The sequence below is a fragment of the Carettochelys insculpta genome, chromosome 18 (assembly GCF_033958435.1).
Source record: "Carettochelys insculpta isolate YL-2023 chromosome 18, ASM3395843v1, whole genome shotgun sequence".
In the NCBI taxonomy this organism is placed as follows: Eukaryota; Metazoa; Chordata; order Testudines; family Carettochelyidae; genus Carettochelys; species Carettochelys insculpta.
The window spans coordinates 19,965,069-19,978,444 of NC_134154.1; the positions used below are offsets into that span (position 1 = coordinate 19,965,069).

Below are 13,376 nucleotides of genomic sequence, written 5' to 3' on the forward strand. Positions count from 1 at the left end.
CCCTGTGCCTTGTGGATCACCCACAGGGTCCAAAAAGGCCATTGGTGGGCACCTGGGGGGGGGCGCAATTTGCAATCCCCGCTGAGGGGCGCCAGGACCAGTGCAGATATCCATTGCACCCGAATGACCTTGTACTAAGCTCCAAGCTGAGCTGAAGTGAAAAAGAGTCCAACTCCAATGCCGACTATGACACCGACGACCACGGTGGTGCAGAGGGACCCAAGGCAGCTGTTGGCTCCTGTGTACCTTGTACTGTGTGGTAAGGGGCACCGAAGGAGGTAATCGTCTGCAGGGGTTGAATCGGTGTCAGGAACCATACTGGTGACCTTGCAGACTGCTCTGGTGCCTGCTCTGAGGTGGCGATGAGGACTCTTGGTGCGGCGTCAGCACCGGCACTGTTTTTCGTAAGAGGCCCTGTGCAGCAGTGAAAGCCTCCGGCGTCGAGGGCAGCCTCAGAGAGCGCAGGCTCCCGCCTCGCACCAGAGTCGACACCCGTACTTCGTGACCCCAGTCACGGTGCAATGGACTTGTCAGAGGGTTACCGTATTTTGTCCTCTAATGGGATCGACCCCAGTGTCGCCTCTTTCTTGTGGGGGCACTGGGGATCGGCTCCTATGGCGTCGAGAAGCATTAGGCGCTGAGATCTGTTCTCAGGGTCAGGAACTCTCTGATGGTACCAACAGTGCCAGACCGCTCTGCACTGATGGATGATGCACTGCTCTGAGCTCCAGCCAGGGAACATCTGGACGCCAGGCTGCCTCCATCAGCAGCACTTTCCGCCGCTGAGCCCTATCCTTCAAGCCTAGAACGTTGAAGGCTTTGAATATAGAGCAGCGTTCCTGGATGTGAGCCTCACCAAGGCAGCTCACACAAGTCCTTTGTGGGTCACTTTTGAGCATTCGTTTCCTGCATTTTGAGCGGGTTTTAAAACCTGGAGAGCTGGTCATCCCTGGTGCTGAAGCGCCGAGGTGGGTAAGAGTTCAGCCTAGGATCACTAACCATTAAGTAGAACTATTTACAAGTAAAGACAACTATCTAAACTATTTACAACTGTTTACACTAACTATCAACTAATTTACAAGCAAAGGCTACCAGCGAATACACACAGAGTGAGAGAGCTCCAGCAACTGGGACAGCACAGCAAGAAGGAACTGAGCGAGGGGTGGGGCAGGCAGTGCATATGTGAGCCATCATACAGGCACCACCACACCAACCCTAGAGCTACTGGCTAGGGCATAAAGCTTCTGGCAACTGAGCATGCGCCTGCACACACCCAACTTGGAATGCACATGAGCAATCACTTGAAGAAGACCCTCTTATTCCTGAAGAGTCTGGAAACCACGTGCAGCTGTTTAATAATAAGCTAATCAGAAGTTTTTGCCTACAGTGTTCAAGAAAACACTCAGTGTGAAGTTAAGCTAAGACTGACAAGGCTATTTTTAGGCTTCTTTAAGACTACAGATCCATCATGTTCTTCCTGTTTATTACGTATTTGATTTAAACCCTGGTGGAGCCGGGTGGAGCTTAGGTCATCTATAATGACTACTAAAAAGTATCTTACCGTGTCATTCCTTGATTCAGGCTAGCAACAAATCCTGCAATTGATCGGCGCCCAGCTGTAGTGTCATGATAACAGTCAATTCCCACAATCATAACTTGTTTCAACTTGAAGAAAATAGTGAACAGTATATTACAAGAAATGCACACACACACCAAAGCAAACATTCATTATATTGTCATCAAAGTATTACAGACAGAAAACTCCAAAGGCTTGAAAAATAATCACAGCTTTTTCATTATTCATACCATTTACTTCCAAAAATTTTAAATGACTATATTTTATGTAGTACCTACTGAAAGTATCTGGGCTGACAGCCAGAAACCTACATTTTACAACAGGTATTCAATATCTCCAATTGCATCCACATTTAAAGTTCAGCACACTATCTGTATCTTTTATTTCCTTGCTGCTTATTTCTACATATATCCTATGCATTAGTTTACCTGTGTTGGCATTTTCTCTTTGGAAGCAAGTTATTTTGGACAGGATACACTACATTAACTGAAATTTAGAAGCAACCAACCATCTGGTGCCGTAACACTCATTTAAATGTTTAAAACTAATACAACTTCACAAAAACTCTGCTACTTACTGGGATTTCAACACTCCAGAGCTCTCCACCCATCTTGCAGTTCATTTGTAAGGCAATTTTTGTTGCTATAGCCATTACAGTTTGTGACTTGCTTAGAGTGCGAGCTATCACACACTGACTTGGAATTGGGCAATCCGTACATAAATATTTCTTGATGGCATCGTATTTATCCTTACGACTACTGGACAGAAGACAAACTACCTTGAAAATTAAAATGAGAAGTCTTCTTAAAAAAAAAAAAAACAAACCACCACATTAACAATAAAATCAAATTTAGTATTTGTTTGAAATATGTTGTACAATACACTGCTATAGTTCCCTTTTTAGCGTAACAGAAAAATCCTAGGTGTTTTCTGTGAAATACTTAGGCAGTTTGGGTGCTTAAATTCTGGTGCCTAAAACTAAAAGTCTGATTTTCAGGGGTGGTTGGTGCTCCATAATTCTGTATTTAAGCACCTATGCTAACAAACAGAATTTCCTACATATGCCCAGCCACATAAGTATGACACTTAAAGGTTAAACACATTAAGTGAATCCACAGAACTAACACCATTGCTAGATATTAATGCAACATATAGCCAAAAGTAGAATTAACATGCTTTGAAACTATGGAATTAGCATACATACGATCTGTGTGTCAGAAGTAACCTTTTGTTGCAAGACCCTCAAATAAGCTTCTGTTCGATCATCTACTTCAATCCTAAAAAGGGGAATAACAAGACAATAAAAAAGTGACATAGCTGTAACTGAGGTTACAGTAGTTGGTGAATCAGTAACAAGAACACCATGCACCAACAAGTTTAAATATTAGGTATTTTAATTTACAGCTGTTTGGAAAATTCCTGTATTCAGAATAGACAAGAGGTCCTGTGCCACCTTATAGACAAAAAGATATTTAACAGATAACTACAAGACTAACAAGGCTACCTCTCTGATACTTGTCTTCAGAACAGACAAAGGCGTTCACTTTACCACTTAGGGGGAGGAGGGGAATCCCCAGCCTGCATCTAGTCTTCAAGTTGCCTGGCTTTGAACCCCTGCCGCCCCGAGGCTCACCGCTCTCCTCTCCACCATTTGGCTCACTGCAGGTTGTGGGGTATGGTGCCCCAAGCCTCACAGGACAGAGTCAAGCAAGCCCAGCTGGGCAATCACTCCATAAGCTCTGCCTAGCAGGGGACAGGAAGTGGCTCCACAGTCCATCACTCTTTCTCTCCCGCCACCCTCAACCCCCACCCAGTGCTGAAGGAAACACCACCGCCACAGCACTGTCAGAAGGCTTTTCCCCCACAGCTCAGATTGCACAGAGTTGCAGCCAATTGGAGCATGGGGAGATGGCAGTTGAGGAGAGCCAGGTAAGCACCCTTCCCAACCAAATCACCCACCCCTATTCAACTCGTATACCCCACTCCTGACCAGACCTCCCCACATCACAGGCCACTCCTACATCCTACTACCTTCCCAAAGCCACATCCCCAATCTCTAACCTGCTCCTGCACCCTCCCTCCTACCCTGACTGCACACCCGAAGCCTGGTTCCTGACGCCCCCTCCCTTCTAAACCCCTAATTTCTGGCCCGACCCCAGATCCCACGGAGGCCCTCAAAAACTACAAGCCATGGCCCCTGCAGCTCTGGAGATGGTGTGTCAGCGGAATGAGAGGAGCATCTGTGTGTTTTTCAGTCAGGGATCCTGTTAGTGAGTTTTCTTCCTCTCTCGCTTCTCATTTGCATGGCTCCGACTGATTTTTCTGTGGGTCAATGGCCCTGGACTCAAAAAAGATTCCTTACTCTTGCCTTAAACATTAAAAAGGACATCTTCCTGAACCAGAGTTTCTCTTTTAAAACTTGATTTGAAATGAGTTATGAGCCTGCCCAAGGGAGACTTTAGTCATATTCTTAAGTTGACTTTGGAAAGGACAACAATGCACTTGAAATTGTCCTGCTGCTGCTGATGTTTATATTAAAAATAGTTCCATCTATTATGATGGGTAAACTTTAAACATCCAGCAGCATCCTTCCCATCAGCACCACTCTAATCCCCTAGTTAAAGTTTCCAAGGACTCAACTGGCTCCAAAACCTAATCTTATGATGGAAATGTTGAAATCTCGAGCACTTTATATAGTTCTATGAATTTATTTATTCAATGACTACAATTCCTCTCTCATCTAACACATAATTACTGAAAAATTCAAAAATCTGTAAGTTTCTGAAAAGGTTATTTATCAGATTTTTGTAGTACTTACATGATTGCCTTGTTCATTTGGATGCCCATGGCTGGTGTGACTTTAAATAGATTTTGAACTAATGCGCTGGCAGCATCATAATTGCGCCGTGTGTATATTAATAACCAGTTATCCAATGGCTTTGCACTAATTAAAGGAGCTCCCCTAGTTTCTTTTGACCAGTCTGCAAATTGAGGATTGTAGTCAAACTGGAAAAGAGAAAAGAAGATTTCATTAAGTCCTACTGTATCGTAACTTCCACAAAATTTATGTCCTAATACACTTCATAATACAGCAACATCATCTCTTGCAGTTTTTTAAAAAAAATTCAGTTTCAGAAATTGCTAATTTCAGAATTCTGAAATTGTTTTGAATTTTTATATTGTAATATGTATATTTCATTACATCAGTAATTGAAACAGCATAATATGATAAAATAGTCTATGTTTTATTTCTAAAATCATTAGAAACCGCTCATGCTTAGTGTTGGCTGAAGTGAGAGGGAAATGCTGGCACCCCAAGTTACATGTTTCTCTCATCAGTTGGGGGCCACATCTGTGATGTTTGTTTCTGCCTCTCTTGCATATGGTCACCTGACTGATTTTTCTGTGCTTCAGTGGTCCCCAACAAAAGAAACTGTCCACCTCTGAGGTAAAGGAACCCACCCCACCCTTCCACAGAACATATCAAGCAGTCTGTACAGATTTGCTTGGATCACCTCTGTCAGTACGTTAAATGGACAGATGACCAGTATTCCCTGCAAGCCCAAACTTACGCAGCTGCAAATGTTTCTACTGGTGCTGCACATCCACACATGCCTCAGTACACAACATGGAAAAAATCCATGCATGGATGGAAAAGAATAGAAGGAATATTGGAGGCCTTGTAATCATCTGACATGAATACCACCACTTGATTTTGTGAGGCAGGTATCAAGTTTGCATGCATCTTGCTGCTCCTCAGTTTGGAGAGCCTCATCCAGTTAATCCAGGTCGGTTACCACATGAGAAACTGGAGAAAGAGAAGTTACTCAGCGTAGTAACGGTGGTTCTTCGAGCTGTGTCCCCGTGGGTGCTCCACATTAGGTGTCGGGCTCGCCCCAGCGCCGCAAGTCGGATCTTCCAAGCAGTTTCTGCCGGACCGCGCATGCGCCAGTGCGCGCCGCTCCCTTGCGCACTCCTGGCCACGTGCGCGATCCGGTCCCCGCCAGTTCCTTGACCAACCGCCTCAGATGCTCCTGCAAAACACTAAACAGAGATCCGAAGCGGGGAGGATGGGCGGGTGGTGGAGCACCCACGGGGACACATCTCGAAGAACCACCGTTACTACGGTGAGTAACTTCTCTTTCTTCTTCGAGTGTCCCCGTGGGTGCTCCACATTAGGTGACTACCCAACAGTAACCCAAAATAGGTGGTGGGTAATCGGATCATGTGCAGCTTGTCCCCGAGAGGACTGCTGTCGAGAGCTGGGTATCCTCTTGGAATACCCTGTGAAGGGCGTAGTGCTTGGCGAAGGTGTCATAGGATGACCAGGTTGCTGCTCTGCAAATGTCTTTTAGCGCAACACCCTTTAAAAAGACCTTTGATGCCGCCACCACCCTAGTGGAGTGAGCCCTGGGCGTGGCCAGTAAAGGAGTCTTTTTGAGTTCGTAGCACATTTTTATGCAGGATACGATGTGCTTCAAGATTCTCTGCGAAGAGAGACCTTCTTTCGATTTGGGAGCGAGAGAGACTAGGAGTCTATCCGTTTTCCGGAAGGACTTGGTCCTGTCTATATAGAAGGTTAGCGCCCTCCTCACATCCAGGAGGTGTAGGCGCGCCTCTTTGTTACAGTTATGAGGCTTTGGATAAAACGAGAGTAAAACAATACGTTCGTTAATATGAAACTCAGAAGAAACTTTAGGAACAAAGGCTGGATGCAGCCGTACGGTTACTGCCTCCTTGGAAAATACTGTGCAGGGTGGCGTTGCCATAACTGCCGCAAGCTCGCTCACCCTGCGAGCTAACGTGATTGCGAGAAGGAAGGTCGTCTTTATCGTAAGGAGGCGAAGGGAAACCGTGGCTAAAGGTTTGAACGGTGGTCCCGTTAGCGCATTAAGCACCAGGTCCAAGTACCACGAAGGTGGAAGCGGTTTTCGAGGGGGATATAGGTTTACCAACCCTTTGAGGAACCTGGTAACCATGGGATGGGCGAACACAGTCTGCCCTTCCTCTTCGTGTCTGAACGCCGAAATGGCGGCAAGGTGGACCTTTAACGAGGATAGTGAGAGTCCTCCTCTCTTGAGGTCCAGTAAATACTCTAATATTACGGGTATAGGCACCGAAAGGGGGGCTAAATGTTTGGTAGAACACCATGCTGTGAAGCGAGTCAATTTCTGCTTGTAGGTCTTCCTGGTGGAAGTCCTCCTGCTACTTTCTAGGACTTGTTGCACTTCCTCCGTACATGTGCTCTCTAGGGAGCCGAGCCATGGATAAACCACGCTTGTAGTCGCAGGCCTTGGGGGTGCGGATGCACTATGGACCCTTGGGCTTGCGTGAGCAGATCCGGCGCCACCGGGAGGGGCATCGGTGGACGGTCCGACATGCGCAGGAGTAGGGGGAACCATTGTTGTCGATCCCACGTTGGGACTATCAGGATCATTCGGGCTCCTTCCCTCCTGGCTTTCTGCAAGACTTTGTGGATCAGCACTGTGGGAGGAAAAGCATAAAGCAGGGGGCCCCTCAGGAGATTGCGAATGAGTCCCCCAGGGACTCCCGTCCCAGTCCTGCCCTGGAGCAGAATCGTAGGCACTTCTTGTTGTGTTGAGTGGCAAACAGGTCTATCTGGGGAAAGCCCCATGCGTGAAAAATCGGTCGTAGCAGATCAGGACGGATCTGCCACTCGTGCGTGAGTGCGAAACGCCTGCTCAGCTGGTCTGCCTTCACATTGTGAGCGCCTGGTAAGTACGAGGCTTTCAAGGTTATATTGTTGGCGATGCACCAGTTCCACAACCGGACTGCTTCTGCACATAAGGCACGGGACCGAGCTCCTCCTTGCCGATTTATATAAAATATGGTGGAGGTATTGTCTGTACTGATCCCGACTACTTTGCCTTGTATATGGTCTCGAAAGTGTCTGCAGGTGTTGAACACTGCTCTGAGCTCAAGTATATTTATATGCAGTGACTGTTCCGTGGAGGACCACAGTCCTTGCATCACCTCTTCGCCCATGTGTGCTCCCCACTCTATGTGGGAGGCATCTGTAGTAAGAAAAACCGATACTTGTGGTTGCTGGAAGGGTACCCCTGTTAGCATGTTCTTGGGGTTTACCCACCATTGCAGGGATTCGCGCACCTCTGTCGTGGGCGATACCACCCTGTGAACGGTGTGTGCTGCCGGTTTGTATACGCTCGCCAGCCAGTGCTGCATGCTGCGCATGTGTAACCTGGCGTTCTGTACTATGAACGTCGCTGTTGCCATGTGGCCCAGCAGCTGTAAGCACGTCAGAACCGGCACCGTAGGGCTGAAGGTGATGACTTGCACGAGGGAGCCGATGGCCCGAAAGCGTGTCTCTGGTAGATACACTCTCGCTGTAATAGAATTTATGCGTGCCCCTATGAACTCTATTGTCCTGTGTGGGGTCTATCTTTGATTTTGCCAGATTGATAACCAGGCCGAGTGAAGAGAACGTGCCTGCTGTGATGCGTATCATGCGTAGTACCTCCTCCTTCGAGGCCCCTTTGAGTAGGCAGTCGTCCAGATACGGGAATATAAATACCCCCTGTCTGTGCAGGTAGGCTGACACCACTGCCAAGGGCTTGGTGAAGACTCTGGGGGCCGAGGAGAGGCCAAACGGTAGGACCTTGTATTGAAAATGTTCTTTGCCTACCATGAACCGGAGGAATCGTCGGTGAGCCGGATGGATAGTTATGTGAAAATACGCGTCTTGTAAATCAAGGGCTGCGAACCAATCTCCATCGTCCAGTGCCGTAAGGATGGAGGTGATTGTGATCATCCGAAAGCGTTGCTTGCGCAGGTACCGGTTGAGGCCTCGAAGATCTAAGATGGGCCTCCAGCCTCCTGTCTTTTTCTCCGTGAGGAAGTATCTGGAGTAGAACCCTTTCCCTTGCAGTTGCTCCAGCACTCTTTCCACTGCCCCTATGAGCATAAGATGGTCTACCTCCTGCTTGAGTCTCACTTCGTGGGAGGCATCCTGCAGGTGGGGCCTGGGTGGAGGTTGTGGTGGTGGGAGCAACTGGAAGGGGATCGCGTACCCCGTGGCTATGATCTCCAGCACCCATTTGTCTGTGGTGATCCTTTGCCACTGGTCGTAGAATGGTCGGAGGCGATGTGGAATAACAGCCTCGGATGACATTGTGCGATGGTAGTGATGGCGCAGCCCTGGATCTGTGTGTCAAACTTGTGCCCTTTGACCCTGACCCGAGGACGCACGGCTCTCTTGGGAACGTCGCCTGCGAGTTCTATATTGTTGATGCTGTTGATGTCGCCCGTGCTCGTAACCCCTGTGGTACTGGGGACGCTGTGGCTGATACTAGTACCGCCTTTGCTGAGGGTAGTACTTTTTCTTTCTGTATGGAGGGGTGTAGATCCCCAAGGTCCTAAGTGTGGCTCTTGAATCTTTACTGGAACGAAGGACCGAGTCAGTTGATTCAGCAAACAGCTTCTGCGTGTCGAAGGGGAGATCGACGATCTTCGCCTGCAGATCCCTCGGTATACCCGATGTTTGGAGCCAGGACTCCCTTCGCATTACCGCTGCCGTAGCTGTTGAGCGTGCTGCTGTGTCCGCAACATCCAGGGCGATCTGAACTCCTGTCCTCGAGGCCGCGTAGCCTTCTTGCACGATAGCCTTGAGCACCGGCTTCTTGTCCTCTGGAAGCAAGTCCATGAGGGAGGTTAACCTAGAGTAGTTGTCAAAATTGTGGTTCGCTAGGTGCTCTGCATAATTCGCCATTCTCAACAGTAAAGTGGAGGAGGAGTAGACCTTTCTGCCGAACAGCTCTAGCTTCTTGGCATCTTTGTCCGTTCCCCTGTTTTGAACAGAGACGTTTTTGATCTCTGTTGAGACAATTCTACCACCAGAGAATTTGGTTGCGGGTGGCTGAATAGGAACTCCATGCCCTTCGCCGGCACGAAGTATTTCTTGTCCGCTCTCTTATGGACAGGCGGAATAGTCGCAGGGGTCTGCCATATCGTGGTGGCGGACTCCAAGATTGCTTCGTCAAGTGGTATGGCTATTTTAGAGGAGGCCGGAGGTCTCAGATTTTTAAGGAGCTTATGGTGCTTCTCTTGCACCTCTGCTGTCTGGATGCCTTGCGTGAAGGCCACCATTTTAAACAGCTCTTAGAACTGTTTGAGATCGTCCAGAGGATGGACGTCCCCCGGGGCCATAGCCTCATCCGGGGAGGACAGCGAGGAACCACTCGGGTACGCCTCTCTGAACTCCTCCGGGTCCTGTTGACGGTGGTACATCCGCTCACTAGAAACTTGCGAGGGAAAATCCCGGGGTTCCAGAACCAACTCCCCCTGAGATATCTGAGTCTCTGTCCCCCTTCGTGATTGCCCTCAGGGATACGGGACCGTCTGTGGGGATCTGTCCCTGGTAGTATGCCTATGATGTCTATGCCCCACATGATAGGGGCGACCATGGCAACACGGGCACTGCTCCTGGGATGGTGACCTGGACCACTCCCTTGGTGCATACCCCCTACGTCTGGGGGAGCGAGATCTTCTGGAGACATGGGACGCTGGAGAGACCGATTTGTTTTATTACTCAAATGGCTCGAAGCCCAAGAAGGGCGAAGGTGGTCCAAGCCATGGGGAGGCTGGCTGTAGAAATGGAGATGGGGGCTCTGGATAGGCTAGGGGTGACTCCTGCCTTCTCGCTGGAGTCCGCAGCACGAGCAGAGGGCTCAGAGAAAGCAGCTCTGCAGCTCTGTCTGGAGAGGGACTGCGGTGCCGTGTTTTCTGTGCTGCCTTTCCCCTCACCTGTGGGGGTGGCTCCGCCCCCTGACACGTCGGGGATCTCGGCCCTGTAGTCTGCACCGCACTCAGCACGCTCCTCAGCGGTGCCGCACGGACGGTCTCCCCCGGTGCCTGCAGGTGGTGTGCCTGCGCGCTCTGCGCTGCTGGTTCCCCGGGGGTCGGTGCCGCTGTTTGCGGTGCCGCCGGTTCCGGCGCTTGCTTGGCTGCCGCGCTGCAAGCGGTGCGGGGCGGCTGTTTTATCATTGGTGGCTGAACCTCCGCCACGCGCATCTCCGTGCCGCCGTCGATCAGCTGTAGCTGCGGCTGGGGGCTGTGCGCTCCACCCGTCCCCCTCGCTGTTGCTGCCGGCAGGGATCGGGTTGGGGAGATTTTTCTCCGTTTTTGCGCTGATGGGGTTAGGGACGCGGCTTTCCTTTTATGGGCCCCGGAGGGTCCCTCCTGCTGCGGCCGCTCCGGCACGTCTGGCTGGAGGGCCTTGTCAAACAGCAGCATTTTAAGCCGCATTTCCCTGTCCTTCCTTGCTCTGGCTGTTAACTTGGCGCAGAAGGAACATTTCTGAGTGACATGGGATTCCCCCAAGCACCTTATACACTGACTGTGCCCATCAGAGGCTGGCATTGCCTCGCGGCGCGACTCACACTTCTTGAATCCTGAAGAGGACATTGTGGTGAGTCTTTGAGTTGTTAATAGGGTACTTAGCACCTTCTCTGTGCTTGTTCCCCTCTCGGATAAAGCCTGCCGCGGCAGGAGGGCTAATGGCCCTAGGCTCCTGGCCTCCGGTGCTCCGCTTGTTACTAGGATTAGAAGCTGTGAATTCCTTTCCTTTCTTTGTTTTTTTTTTTTTTGAAGACAACAACTGACTAACTTAATCTAAGACTGACGAAACTTTAAAACAATTAAAAACGTTAAATATGCTAACTCTGGCCGTAGCCTGAGCGGATTCCGTCTGCAGCCGATGGCAGTTAAAGAGGAACTGGCGGGGACCGGATCGCACACATGGCCAGGAGCGCGCAAGGGAGCGGAGCGCAGCGGCACATGCGCGGTCCGGCAGAAACTGCTTGGAAGATCCGACCTGCTGCGCCGGGGCGAGCCCGACACCTAATGTGGAGCACCCACGGGGACACTCGAAGAAGAAGGTAAAGTACCTTTCATGGACAGAGGTGGTATCAGACCTGGGCCTAGAGTGGGAGGCTGAAACCAGTCTGGTGTCTTAGGGAACCCAACAAAGCTGGCAAGGAGGGAAGCACGGTAACCGTAAGGTGTAAGGGACAGCCTAGGGCAGTGTTTCCCAATTTTATGTGGCCACGGAACCCTTTTAAAAATCAAAAGAATTTTGCAGAAACCCATTCCCAGGCTCAACCTCCCCTTGGCCTCCAAACCTGCCCTCCCCCCCCGCCCCATCTCCAGGCTTTACCCCTCTCAGCCTCTAACCCACTCCCCCATCTCCAGGCTTTACCCACCTCAGCCTTCAGCCCCCAAATCTGCCCCTCCAACCCCCAAACTTTATCCCCCATCCTGCAAACCTCCCCATGCCAAGGTTTAACCCCTCTCAGCTCCAAACCCACCCCCCTACCCCCAGGCTTAACCCCCATCAGCCCCAAACCAGCTCTCCAGGACTAATCCATCTGTGGTGCTGGCTAGGCACCCTACACCAGGCAGCCACGTTCATGCAGCAGAAGAAAGGTTAGCATGGAAGTGTTCCACTGGCAGAGGTTAGTGGAACCACACCCACTGGAGGGGTGTGGCTGCTCAGGTACTTTGGCAAGTGAGGCGCTCTCTGTGGTTCTCTGCCCTACTGCCACTGAAATAATGGAACTAAATTTAGCTGGTTTAACGACTGCATCCCTCCCACCACCCTGCTGGCCGTTAAACCAATTAAATTTGATTCTACTGTTTCAGTGGTGGTAGGGCAGGGAGCCACAGAGGAGTCAGCTCTTGTAAAGGAATTTTCTTATGGAATGCTTATTTTCACTTCATGGAACCCCATTTGATAAGCTCTGGCTAGGGGAACTCAAGTAAGCATGTCCATAGCTCAAGACCAGTGGTAACACAGAACAGGTCTATCCAGGACTAGGAGGCACCAAAAACCTAGATATCTAGGACCTGCACAGAAAAGCCTAATTACTACTTCAGGATTCAGGTGGCAAATGAATAATGGTCTAGCAGTAGCAGCTGGTGTACTTGAGAGCAGGAAGTGCTAGCAATATTGACATACCAAGGTCTCTAGTCATCATATACACTTGTAGGGTCTAGAGGACTGCTATAGTCTTAGCAGAAGCTGAAGTCATGGCACTGGCATCGAAGCTATCAACACCAAAGTAGATGAAGCTGGCCTGGGTGGCAGTAAGGTGATGGGTATCAGTGTTTAGAATATTGATTCCGGTGGTACCGAGGAACAGCGCTACAACTCATCTCCAGAGAACTGGAAGCACTGACAGCCTTAGAAGAAAACCCCAGATATAGAGAATAGTGCATTCTCTCTAGGCTTCCTTAAGAGGTTTTCTTAATAATATAATAAAAACATATGGAGATACACATCTCACAGAACTGGAAGGAAGCTTAGGAGGTCACTGAATCCAGCCTCCTGCCATCTTGGCAGGACCAAGCACTGTCCCGACAGTTTTTTTGTTTTTTTAATTTATTTGCCCAAGACCCCTAAATGACCTCCTCAAGGGCTGAACTCTCAATGCTGGGTTTAGCAGGCCAATGCTTGAACTACTGAGCTATCCCTCACCCTGAGGGCTCAAAAGAAGATGAAGCAGCTATTTCTGTAGCCATTGCATGATCAGTTCCAGAATGGCTCGGATTGAATGTCAGACACATGCACTTCTGAGGTAATCTCTGACATGCCTCCTTAGATTTTTGTATCATTATGGGTGCTGAATCTGTCCATCACATGCTTTTCACAAGTAGTTTGCCAAGCACTGATGAGCCTAACTGCCTCATGGGAAGGCCAGCTTTAAAATCTGGCAACATATGCATAACTATGTCAATAACAGATCAATACACGAGAAACAAAACA

At 49.5% G+C, this 13,376-nt stretch overlaps 1 protein-coding gene across 1 annotated transcript in view; it reads right to left on the minus strand.

The window, feature by feature from the left end:
- Positions 1 to 13,376, minus strand: part of PIWIL1 (piwi like RNA-mediated gene silencing 1) — an 87,146-nt gene that overhangs the window by 31,256 nt on the left and 42,514 nt on the right. Inside the window, exons 12-15 of the mRNA XM_075012494.1 lie at positions 4,395 to 4,582; positions 2,781 to 2,853; positions 2,154 to 2,354; positions 1,562 to 1,665 (exon numbers count right to left, since the gene is read on the minus strand). Coding sequence (XP_074868595.1) covers positions 1,562 to 1,665; positions 2,154 to 2,354; positions 2,781 to 2,853; positions 4,395 to 4,582 — 566 coding nt within the window. The remainder of the gene's footprint in view (positions 1 to 1,561; positions 1,666 to 2,153; positions 2,355 to 2,780; positions 2,854 to 4,394; positions 4,583 to 13,376) is intronic.